This window comes from Balaenoptera physalus (genome assembly GCF_965194825.1).
Source record: "Balaenoptera physalus genome assembly, chromosome: 16".
NCBI lineage: Eukaryota > Metazoa > Chordata > Mammalia > Artiodactyla > Balaenopteridae > Balaenoptera > Balaenoptera physalus.
The window spans coordinates 14,428,839-14,440,965 of record NC_138898.1 but is presented as its reverse complement, the minus strand read 5'-3'; the positions used below and the strand labels follow the sequence as shown (position 1 = coordinate 14,440,965).

Sequence of the window (12,127 nt, the reverse complement as noted above, 5' to 3'; positions counted from 1 at the left end):
GATTTTTACTGAAGAGTCACATCCATGCCGGTGAAAAGACAGTATGCTGGGCAGGGGATAGGGTTTCCTCCCCCACACAGGGACTTCAAGTTCCAGAAGGGGATGCAACATGAATGGGCCTGATTCAGGCAGAGATGATTCACTGCAGGCCACAAGGGCACCATCTTTTTTTGTGCACGCCCCTGGCCGGGGAAGTAACATTACGATGCGGGAGATCAGCGGCTGGACCTCATTCCAATCGATCCAGACAACAGAGTGTGCGTGAAGAGTCGCTTGTAGAACTGGACAGTACAATTCTTTTGTTTTCCCTTAGAAAAATAAAATGTTTTGGATGGCCTCACCAGGTAGAGGGGTTCTGAAAAGATCATTTTCTTTCAATCATCTCGAGACACCTACACAAAGAGGGGCATCTAATGCTCCTTGTCCGGCCCCCTTCTCTCCTACTGGTGTCCCTCCCCTTCCCTCTGCTCATTCTGGGTATGTCCCCCTCCCCATGTCCCCACACATGTCCCCATGTCCCCTCCTCTAACTCTATCCTCCCCACCCCCTCAGCTCACCACCTCCTCCCTGACGCCCACCCACCTGAGGTCCTTCTCCACCTCTCATGCTCCATCTCTGTCTTGTTCTACATGCCACATCCCCTCTCTGTCCTCCGGGCGACCAACGCTGGTTCCCGTCCTGTCTCTCGGTGTCCTGTTCCCTCGCCCGCAGGAGCCTCCTGCTTTTTCCCGCCTGCTCCCTTGCATTCCTCGCTCCCTCTGTCTCACTCACCATCTAGAATCCTGTCGTTCTTGGTCTTTTCTCGCCCAAATGAGACTCTTGCCCAGTTTCCCCACACGTACCGCCCTCTGTGCCCTTCGTGTTCTTACTCGGCCTAGCTCGTCTCTAGAGCTGTGCTGTCCAGTATGGCAGCCACTAGCCATGTGTGGCCACGTGCATCTAAGTCAGTTAAAATTGATTCACGTTAGAAGTTCAGGTCCTCAGTCGCACTAGCCACATTTTAAGCTCAGGAGGCACAAGTGGCTAGTGGCTACATCCAATGATAGAGTAGAAGTGGAACATGTCAGAAAGTTCTGCTGTACTCTAAAATACTTAGCTTTCTAACTCTAGATCAGCTCTCTCTAGAGCTTGCTCTGGTTCGGGATCAATCTCTTTAGATCTGTGCAGTCCAGTCTGGTAGCCACTAGCCACCTGTGGCTGGTGAACACTTGAAATGTGGCCAGTCCAAATTGAGATGTGCTGTAAATGTAAAATGCACACTGGATATCAGAGCCTTAGTATGAAAGCAGAAAATATAAAATATCTCATTAACAATTTTCCTATTGATTACATGTTGATATCATACTATTTTAGATATACCGGGTTAAATGAATTATATTATTGAAATTCATTTCCCCTATTCCTTTTTTAGTTAATGCTGCTACTAGAACACTTAAATGAAACAAGTGGCTCGCATCATATCTCCACTGGACGGCGCTGCTCTAGACTTCCTCTCCCCACCGGTGCAACTCCAGAGAGCTCTTCCTTTCTCTGTCTCTTTCTTTCCCTAGATCTGCAAGGCCCAATACAGTAGCCACAAGCCACACGTGGGCATTTAAATTTAAACTGAAACTTTAAAGAACTACAAATTCAGTTCCCCAGCCACACCAGACACATTTCAAGCGTTCAACAGCCATACGTGGCTTGGGCCGCCCTTTCTGCACACACCTCCACAACTACAGCAAGTTCTACGGGACAGCGGACAGGGCTGCTCCTGCTCGCCCCCTGGCGTGTGTGCCCCGCCCTCACCTCCTCCCCGCGCCCTCTCCAGCTCCCGCTCCTCGGGCGCGATCTCTCTCATCAGCCTCCTCTCCGCCTCCCCAGCTTCCTTCTCAAGGTCTGCTCTGCTCCTCCTCCGCCTCCACCCAGTCTCTTGCAGCCTAGGGTCTTTTCTCCGCTTCAGCCGCTTCTGCCCCTGCACCTCACTCTGAGCCTCTTCCTTTCTCTGCGTCCCTCCCTCCGCCACTCTGATTTCTCCCTACCCGTCTATCCCTATTCCTCTCTCCTCACCTCTCTCCATAATTCATAAAACCACTCTGAAGAGAGGTTAAAGTTAATGTGATACTGGCTTTCATTCACTTTAATCCCCGTTTCTCAATCTCAGAGACGTCAGAGCGGGAGGGTACTTCCTCGAGTCATCAATGGCTTAAAGAAGAACAGCACCAGTCTGATGAAGTCTTATGTGACTGTCAGGTACCTCGAGGCCTCGGCTTCCTGGCTCAACTCTGTTCAATCCCGAGACTTAAGTGAGCATACGTTAACCTTCTCCTAGCAGACCGGTTCAGCCTGAGTCCTGACACCAAACTGTCTTCTATAGTGGATGGAATCTTCGCTTGTTCACCAGGTTTGTCCAGAAATGAGCTGAACTTCTAATCCCGTTCAGGTAAATAATAAGCCTCGAAATGCATTAAAGTTCTCTGAGAAGGGCACCCACTCCCACACATGCAGAGGACGGCGCCCCACACAACCGCTCGGACACGGAGACAAGAATGAGGGAACCTGTGTGGCAGGCAGAGGGCGGAAGCTTCTGGCCAGGCCCTTCCTGCCGGGCTGGCAGCGGGGCTGTGTAACCAGGGAGATGGCCCGCAGGCAGGAGCTCGTTCTGCGAGAAGTCCAGTGGGCTCTGCCTGTTTAGAGCAGCTGATCGCGCCACCTCACAGGTGCCCACGGTTACTTCTTGAATTCTATCACCTCTGCATCTTGTTTACGGTGATGGAACTGCCCATGTGAGCAGAGCGCTCACCAAGTGCCGGGGCCCCCTAAGCCCTGCGTATACGTATCAGCTCATTTGGTCCTCACACCCAGATGGGCAAACTGAAGCCCACAGGAGTTAAGCGAACTGCTCAAGATCAAAGATTGGTTAAAGGCAGAGCGGGGGCTGCCAACTCCAAAGTTCACGTTCAGAATTATGAAGCCTTTCACACTTGACTCTCAATTTCTCATTTTGTTCCCTACACTGTGGTCTCCCAGTTGCACCTGGTTTTGGACAACTGATAAAATGGCCTCCTTTTAACCCAGCGCCTTGACTCTCCTTCCCGGCCCTCACCTCCCACCTCAGCTCTCTCCCAGCCCACATCCCCTCCCCGATGCAGAACAGGGGCTGAGACCTCCCTCCAGACGCCTCCCCCCCACCCCCAACTCCCGCTCTACCCTCCTCCCTCACACACCCCTCAGGAAACACGGATCTTGGAGTGTGATCTTTCTAAAACGCCAGCCTGGTTATTTCACAATCCTGATTAAAGCCTCTCAATTGCTTTTGGGAAAAAGACCAAGGCCCTACTTGATCTGGTCTTGGCCGCCTCTCCAGCCTGTCACAAATTCTCACCCCACGCTCTACCGGCCCACGCACTCCTCCTAGGTGCCCCCCTTCCCCATGCAGGAACTCCTTTCTGACGGGTCAGCTGGCTTATCCTCAGCCTTCCCTGAAGAACCACCTCTAAGGCCACCTGACACCTCTCCTCACGGCAGGACTGCCAGCTCTTCCTCTGCAATCTCCCAGGCCGGGCAGCCCTCCCAGTGCCCCGCACAACTCAGGGTTATGACTGGTGTTAGTGGAGTGAATTCCTCTTCTGTGCCTATTTTAACACATTCCCTCTGGATAAAAGTTTGTGGAGCTGTGAGGCAACAAACAGTAGAGCTGGCTAAGTACCTCCTTAGAGGCCCTGCAATTCCTGGTGGGACAGCCTCCTAGAGACAGCCCTGCTTACAGTGGATCAGAAACCATAAGCTTTCCAGCTTAGGAAGCGTTTAGTTCCTATCAGTAAGGTCCCTCTGCGTGCCCATCCCACTCCACAGTGATTTCAATAATAATAATACAACTATAATAATAGTGGTAGTTGCAGTTAATAGTAACAAAACAATAACAGTAACAAAATATAGCTTGTCTGGGAACTTACATTGAGGATTATGGACCGAAGGTGCTTCTGTGCGAATGCGTTGGCCATATCCTATTGAGAAGAAGAAGCGAACGTAAGGCAAGGTGGCAGGCATGCAGCTGTGACAACTATCAAGAGGAAGGTGATGTCACAGCTCTGGGGCTTTTTCCCGTAATTTTTTTCCTTTCAAATGAAAAGTGGGCAAATGAAAAAAAATTCACAGACCTTCAAATACGTTATTTTAATACTCTGAAAAATTCCCGCACATTTTCTTTCGTGAGTACACATTAACGCAAACAGGGTTTCCTTTCCCAGTGGTACAATCAACCGTGTCATCTTCAAAGAGGGACAAAGACTGCTTCAGGACGAGACACTTGTGTTACAAGGATGCCAGGAGATGGACGAGCACAGGGCACAGAGCAGCATGATGGTTCCCAAGCCACATGCACCATCCCAGGCCCGAACCACTGCCAAGGCTGGAAGGGACTCTAATGAGACACTGACTCCAAACCGAGCAAGAGGGCTTGGGCCCCAGCATCCTCCTCCACCGCCCCCCACCCCCAGCACCACGCCAGCAGACGGAGCTGGGGTGGGACGCTCTGAAACAGTAGCTGGTCTATGATTCACTTCTGATCAGTTTAGAGAACAATGTGTTGGGTGCTCTGAAGTGATTTTTCACAACAGGGTCACCTTTTTTTATTTATTTGGTTCAGATTTTGACAGTAACACTTTATTTATTTAGCTCACTCAGGAAATAAAGTATCCTACGTTAAGTGAATCTTCCAGGGAATGAAGCTTTAAGGGTCCTCTCAGAACTGTTATTTTGACCATTCTTATGCTAATCTTCTAAGAATATATACACTTCTGTATTTCTGAAGAGACTACAATGATTATAATAATTTAATCACTGCCAAGGACTTGGCTTCATCAGGAAAAAAACAAAAACAAAAACCACATCAGTTATTATTCTGTGTTGTGACACTGTAATACCCTATGGGGCGTCTGAAATGTGGAGCTATTTTCCCCTAAACAAAATGGTCCCAGATTACTATGCTTTTACTTTTTCTGACAGCTTTTCATAATTCTTCTGTCTCTTCCTTCCAATGTCAGCCACCACTTCTTATAATGTTAATCAGTATGACTTCACTTTCTAAACTGCTGCCTTAATTTCACAGATAATTCTAAATCAATGGGCCTGAGGGAGCTGTCACACCTCTCCTATGGGGCAGTATCCGTGAGTGTTGTCATTTTTCTCAGAGCTGGAAGGCCTTTCCCTCTCGCTTCTAGATTTCTAGCCATATTCCAAACGGCTGACGCTGCCAGGAACATTAAGTTTTACTTTGCGTCCCCTGAGCACACACTGACTGGCAGAGGAGGAAGGCGGACTAGAAACTTCTCTGGTGGCTACGGGAGGCCGACTCACGATTAAATCTTGCTGTCGATGACTCACAAAGTGGGTGATTGACAGTGGTCCTCTGCTGGAATATAAAGGCCTTCAACCAAAGGCTTCTCTGCGGTGCTGGGGGAAGCGCTCAGCCTTTTTCATATCCTCATAGAGCTGACCTCTTTCAGCTCCCTCTAACCAAGAAACGAGTATCCAAATTCCCTTCTGTCAACTGTCTAAAGCTTTTCCAATTCCTAGGATCTAGTAAGCGTCCAAAAGGGCATGGATTTACCTTTACTCCTGGCTACAGCAAGCTGGAATGTGATGCATCTGGCATCATCTAGATGAAAGTCACAGGCTGTTTCTGAATCTGATCTTCCTGGCTGAACCACAGACCCATGTGAAGGCAGGTTACAAAGGAGAGACTGGGCCACATTCCCCAGGGCAGGCATCCCCTTAATCCTTTAGGTGACTCTGATCTGCGGTACTTCCCTAAGTGTCCTGACAAATGAGATTTACAGCACACAACCTTTTCCTGTGTCTTGCAGCTCCCTGAACAACTAGATCAGATCATGAGAGTCTCACCCAGCTTCAACCTCCCCACCTGGAAAAGAGCGGGGCCCTTTCCATATGGCAGTGCTACTTACAGTGACAGGCAGGTCTAGAGGATTAAGATGCTTGTCCTGCCGGCAGAAAGCAAAAAGCACAGAGAGAAGCAGATGGAAGAATGAGCTTTCAGCTTACATTCAAAACAGGACTAGGGAGGAAGAGATGAACAGAGCGAGCCATCCAAGAAGGACAAGGACACACAGAACCACAGATGCTCCTGGTCCTCCCACCAGAATCTTCCAAGAACTTGGTACATAATCCCACAGGAATTACAACTTACTGAGCCCATGGTATTGACAGAGAATTACAAAGTCTTTCTTTTGTACATCACTTGGGCTTTGACCAGAGAAATCTAGAACAGTCGTGTTGGAAGGGCTCATAGCGATCTTTAATCTGGCATTTTACAGAAAGGTAAACAGAGACCCAGAGGGGTTAGAGCACTTGCCCAGCAGTGGCAGGAAAAGTACTCAGCCTCGGGGCCCTGGCCTCTTAGGTCAGCCCTTGCTCCACTGCCCAGCTGATCCCTGGTTTCCTCACTTGCAAAATAGGGGTCTGGCTTTTTCTCATGACATCCTTATGAAGTGAATGGGGCAGATGTTGCTCCCACGTTATAGGTGAGGAAACTGGGGTTTAGAGAAGCAGAGCGATTTGCATCATGTCACACAGCTAATTGATAGGGAAGAAAAAAGTTTAGAACCTGGATCAGAGGATCTTTATACATGAAACTTCAAGCTAAGTCCCTCCACTCTTGCTTCCTTAAGCAAGGATTGCATTTGTTTCTGTCTCCTGGGACCCGGCAGGGAGGCCCAGAGGGCCTCCTCTCCCTGCCCCTTGATCCTCTAACCCACGGGTAGTCGCAGTAAGGCCAAATGAGGCCTGCTGCCTGTTTGTGTCTAGAAGGCCTTATGGAAAGACAGCCACACCCACCTGTCTGCCTACTGTTTGAGGCTGCTTTGGCTACAGCGGCAAGGTTGAATAGTTGCCACGTAGACCACAAGGGCCACCAGGCAAAAAATATTTACTCACCCTTGAGGGGAAAAAGTTTGCAGGCCCCTGCCCTGACCTAGGACCCAGCTGGTTTCCCTCCTAGCTCTTCCCTGGGTCTTCCTTAGCAAAGCCACTCTGATGGGCTCCGGCCGCAGAGGGACAGGAGGAAGGACTCTTGGGAAAATGACTGGGAGGATAAGTCTTCTCTTGGGAGAGCCCAGATGCAAAGCTTGAAAAGGCCACCACAGACCTGTCGCTTGTCCTCAGGAGCCTTCAGAAAAAGTGCGTTAATCAGTGCAATGGCGTAGGTCTGAATCTCCTGGTTGGAGCTGTGTCAACGGAGAAAGAAGGCAGAGAGAGGTTAGAAGACTGACCAGCAAGACGATCCTTAGAGATGGTTTAAAACAATCACTCGCAGACTGTAATCAAACAATAATCAGAGGCTTAGTCTCAAAAGCTTAAAAGTGGGCGGACTCCCTGACCCAGCAATTCCACTAACAGGAGTTTATCCAAAGATAGTCATCAGAGAGCTGTGCGTGAGTTACTGGCAAGGTGTTTCATCCAAGTACTATTAAAAAAAGAAACAACAGTAAATAATGCAAATGTCCACAGTAGTGACTCTGTTCATATATATTCAAATCCTAAGCAGTCATTAAAAATGCTGTTTTAGCATAAAGGTTCTTCGCCTGGGGTTAGGGATGGGCTTAGAGTGTCTGGGAACCCTAGAAATGGTGCAGCCATTATTCCTTGTAGCTGGTTGACTATGTGATATATTTTTCCAGGGAGGTGAGAGTCCATAACTGTTACTGGATTTTCAAAGGCATATGGGGTGCAAAAAAAAAAAAAAAAAAAAAAAAAAAAAAATATATATATATATATATATATATATATATATATTATTTTTTTTAATGTTTGGCCAGGCCTCACTGCTTGCGGGATCTTAATTCCCCGACCAGGGATCAAACCCACACCCTCGGCAGTGGAAGCATGGAGTCCTAACCACTAGACCAGCACGGAATTCCTGCACAAAAAGATTTAGAACTACCCTTTCAGAAGGCTCTTTGACATGGGAAATGTTCAATATCTATTAGTCCATAAAAAAAGTCAAGGCACGCATAGCATGTACAGTAAGATTCCAACTTTCTTAAAAATATGCATAGAAAAAAACCCAGCGGCACAGTCAATTTACTGTTAACAGTGGTTATGTCTGGAGGGGGGATAATGGGCAAATGATTTCCTTTTTGTGCTTTTCTGTATTTTCAAAGTCTTTAACTATGAACTTATTTTAAACAAATAAAATAACTGCAACACTTCTCTGGAATCCTGTAATCCTGGCACTTGACAAGAGCTCTCCACCTGCCACGTTGTGAGTGCATTCTGTGGCTCTTTCCAGAGGGGCTGCTGGGCGTCCTGGTTGGCCGGGGGCATCTTGGAGGTCTAGTGGAGGCCACTAATTGTCCCTCAGCCCAGCAGCAGAGGACATGACTTCTGGGGACAGCAATGGGCTGAAAGTGTTCATAGACTGACCCCTAAGAAATGTCACACTCCTCTATCATCTCTAAGGAGGTAACTGGGTCATTCCCAATGCAGAAACAAAGAAATAGAGGTAACTCTGAGGTCAGGAAAATCAGAACTCTCCATCTGGAGTTTACAATGTCCCCCTGACTTCAATCAACCTTTTTGGCTTTTGGGCATGAAAACAGAGGCTTAAGAATTCCTTAGAGAAGTGACAAGGAGAAATCAGAGCTGTAAACCTCCCTGTGCTTCCTTTTTACTTGGACTAGTGGGAAGGTACAGGCTGAGAGCATAGCTGAGTGAAGACAAGGCTGCTATAATCAACCAAGTCTGGGAGCTCTGGCTTCCCCTGGAACTGGCAGGGCGTTCTGTCAATATCCTGTATGCTGGAAGGGAGCAAGGGTTAGGAAGGAATCAGCAGTGTCCCCATCCTTGTTTTGGGAAGCCCAGTCCCCTTAAATTGTGCGGAATGGTTGAAAGGGAAGTATAAAGAATGGGGAGGAGACGAACAGTGCTCCAAAGGCTTTAATCTGTCTTTGGCTTTTGTTTACTATCTGTTAAATGTTTTAGGATGTGATAAGCTTCTTAAAAAACAAACAAAAGCAAAAAAAACAGAAAACAAAAAACAAAAAACCTCCTCAATTTATTGAATACCTATCCTGTGCTGGCCCCTATGCTGGACCTTTTATCTTCTTTGATCCTCACAAGTCTGAGAGGTGGGGATGATTAACCTCGGTCTAGAGGTGAGGAAACTTAGGCCAGAAGCGATTAGGTAACTTGCTGAGGGCAGAGACCTAGTTTGCAGTAGATCCTGGATTGGAACTCACATCTTATACAATACTTCTTGTTACCCCCAACAGCATACTGTTAGTTCGGCAAGAGTTCATTCAACAAATGCTAATTGAGCTTCTACTTAAATCAAAACAAGGGATACAAAAATGATTGGCCCCTGTTCCCAGACAGCTCAACGTTTAAAATGGGAGACAGATAATAAAAATACAGTATTTTATATAAATATGATTATCATAGGTACAAACAGAAACTATTTGGCCCACAGAGGAGAAAGCATCTAATTCTGTCTGGTACCATGGTGGTACAGGAAGATTGGGAAAAACTTCACATTATCCTGAGAGGCAAGGAGAGTTACAGAGGATTTCAAGCGGGAGCATGACATGACCAGGTCTGAATTACGGGAAGAATTCTGGCAGTAATGTGGAAGAGGTGATGAGTGAATGAACAAGCAGACCAGCATCTCAGAATACAAGCAAAGCAGAAGTAGGATTGGAAGACTTAAACAGAGTAAGAGGGGAGAAGAGAACAGGCAGGGAAGGGAGGCTGGGGCAGGGTCTCTACTTACACCTGGAGGTGAGAGATGAGCTGGCCCACAGTGATTTCCTCTGCAATCTTCTGGTACAGACTCTGGCTGTTCAAGACCATGCTCTCCAGGATGGCCAGGGACCTCTGCAGGATTGACACGTCCACCATGGGCTGGCTCACGTACCCTGCGATCTAAAGCCAGAGAGGGCAAGTCAGTTAGGAAGCTCAGGGCCCGAGAGAGCTGAAGGCTTAGGTTTCAGATGCCCGCCGCCCCCAGACTCTCCTCTTAGGTGTGCTGCCCACATTTGGACAGTTGTCCCCAGGTGGACGATGGTATCTGCTATGTTGGCCAATGTGCCAGGGAGTCCCTAGGCATGGATAACTCAATTTCAAATTACAGCATCCACTCAACTATGTTTCCTTAAACCTAAGGGCTTAATCTTTTGTTTTCAAAATAAGGGTTCAGGCATGAAAAGGCTGAGTGTAAAAAGCAGAGGGTTTTACTGATGCTGGGATCTCATTTGCTCTCCATGTACTATACTCCGGACATTCATTTTGTCCCTATACACACGCAGAACAGCAGACTCGGGGACACAGAAAGGACCTCAAAGTCTTATAATCTAATCCCTTTTCTCAATCCCCATTATAACATCTTTGACACATGGTCATTTCACTTGTGCCTAAGTATCTCCAGCATCGGGAAGTTCTCAATGTCCCAAGCCAATGACAGGTGTAATTCTAGGTCAGCAGATATAGCATTCATTGGTTTTAGTTCAGTTTTCTGAGGTGGCACTGCCCCTTCTTCTAGAAGAAAGGAGGATAAAACTAGAAGTATCTTCTCCCCCCCACTGAGTTCATCTGACAATCAAACAGGCTACCTTGCAGATTTGTAAACAGAAGGCAGATTAATAAACAGAAGGCAAATGAAATGAATGTGTTTTTTTTTTTTATCCAAAGAGGAGGCAGGGCTCAGGAAGCAGGTCAGAAGACTTAGGGATGGTACTGGCTGGCTGGCTGGCTGGTTGCACGCTATCCCGAGTCTCACTGACAATCCAATTCCACTTTGGCCATAATCAGTTCCGGGAGCCCAGTTCCATCTTCTCAGTGCAGGCCCTGCGAGTGTAACAAAGTACATCTTCCAGGAGCCACAGGAAGGCCGGAGCCTGAGGATGAAAAACCTGGCCTCGGGGATAGAACCCGACCCTCGCTGGAGCAGCTGTGTTGCCCGCACCTCCCCTCAAGCCTAGAGAACAACTGGCGACGGAGGGAGGAAAGACGGAATGCTGGAGGCCTCACCTGCTTAATGAAGGTGATTGAAACCATGTCCCAGGAGACAATGCCATGGTCCATGAGCTCTAAGAAGGCAGTCAGGGTGAATGCCAGCATCTCACTGTAGCTGAGACATGTGCAAAACACACACAAAACAATACAAAGATTCAGAACTGGGGAACACAGGTGTGAAGACATCCACAATAGGGACGGATTTCAACGTAAGCACCGCCTGAGAAATCAGCGAACACCACTGTGAGCCAGCGCCTGGCACACACCTAAGCTAGGTGTGGAGCAGATTCTTCCCTGCAGTCGCCGAAGGAAAGGCTTCTGGGTTTGGCCTTGTCAAACCCCAGCACTTGGTGGGGTACCCGAGGGAGCTTACGTCCCAGGTTCACTTTTAGGCTGGGAGGCAGCAGAGCACAGGAGAAAGAGGATGAACTCTGGCCATGGGTTCAACTCTGGGTCAACTACTTACTAACTGTGCAAATTTTATCTGTTCGAACTTCTATTTCTTTCTCTATGAAACTGAGTTCCTCTCACAGCGTTAACCTCACGGCATTGTGGTGAGGGCAGGGTGACAATGCATGCGAAACCCTACCACAGAGCTGACACAGAATGAGGACTGAAATGTTTTCTCCCCTCCGTCTCTGCTCTGTATACACGTCAACCTTTATACATCTGTACAGTGCTCTATAATTTACAAACTATATTTCCATTTGCAAAGCATGTTCTGACCCATTCTCATCCACAGTACTGCTCATGACGATATGGCAAGGGAGGTATCCCCTCCATTTTAAAGAGGAGGAGATGAAGGCCGGCCCAACCCTGCACTCTCAGGAGACCACGGAACGTCCAGGTCAGTGCTGATGGCAGCCAAAGGCTTCGAGATTTCCGTGCAGCCGGAGAATCCAAGACTTAAAACAAATACCCAAGACTAGCTGCTCGGTTTGGCTAAAAATTTCAGTAGCTGATCCATCAACTCAAAGGTTTCTGACTCCCTCTCTGCCAGCTTAGGTTCTGTGGGCTTAGAAGACAAACTAAACACCTGTTTACTCACTGCTGATAATGGCATGGCAGTTTCCCGCCACGTTCACCTTGACACTGGAGTACCACAAAGCCACTTGCGGTG

The 12,127-nt window shown here is 47.9% G+C and overlaps 1 protein-coding gene and 1 long non-coding RNA gene across 7 annotated transcripts in view; one reads left to right on the top strand and one right to left on the bottom strand.

Moving 5' to 3' along the window:
- LOC309645800 overlaps positions 1-12,127 on the top strand; it is a 141,586-nt gene that overhangs the window by 59,020 nt on the left and 70,439 nt on the right. The window lies entirely within an intron of this gene.
- The window catches only part of ELMO2 (engulfment and cell motility 2), a 38,360-nt gene that overhangs the window by 9,359 nt on the left and 16,874 nt on the right, over positions 1-12,127 (bottom strand). For 3 of the 6 annotated variants that reach the window (XM_082430831.1, XM_082430830.1, XM_082430829.1), the window contains exons 7-11: positions 11,023-11,122; positions 9,767-9,918; positions 7,145-7,223; positions 5,946-5,981; positions 3,936-3,986 (exon numbers count right to left, since the gene is read on the bottom strand). In XM_082430831.1, the coding sequence (XP_082286957.1) occupies positions 3,936-3,986; positions 5,946-5,981; positions 7,145-7,223; positions 9,767-9,918; positions 11,023-11,122 (418 nt within the window). The remainder of the gene's footprint in view (positions 1-3,935; positions 3,987-5,945; positions 5,982-7,144; positions 7,224-9,766; positions 9,919-11,022; positions 11,123-12,127) is intronic. The other 3 variants (XM_082430834.1, XM_082430833.1, XM_082430832.1) reach the window with 1 other exon arrangement.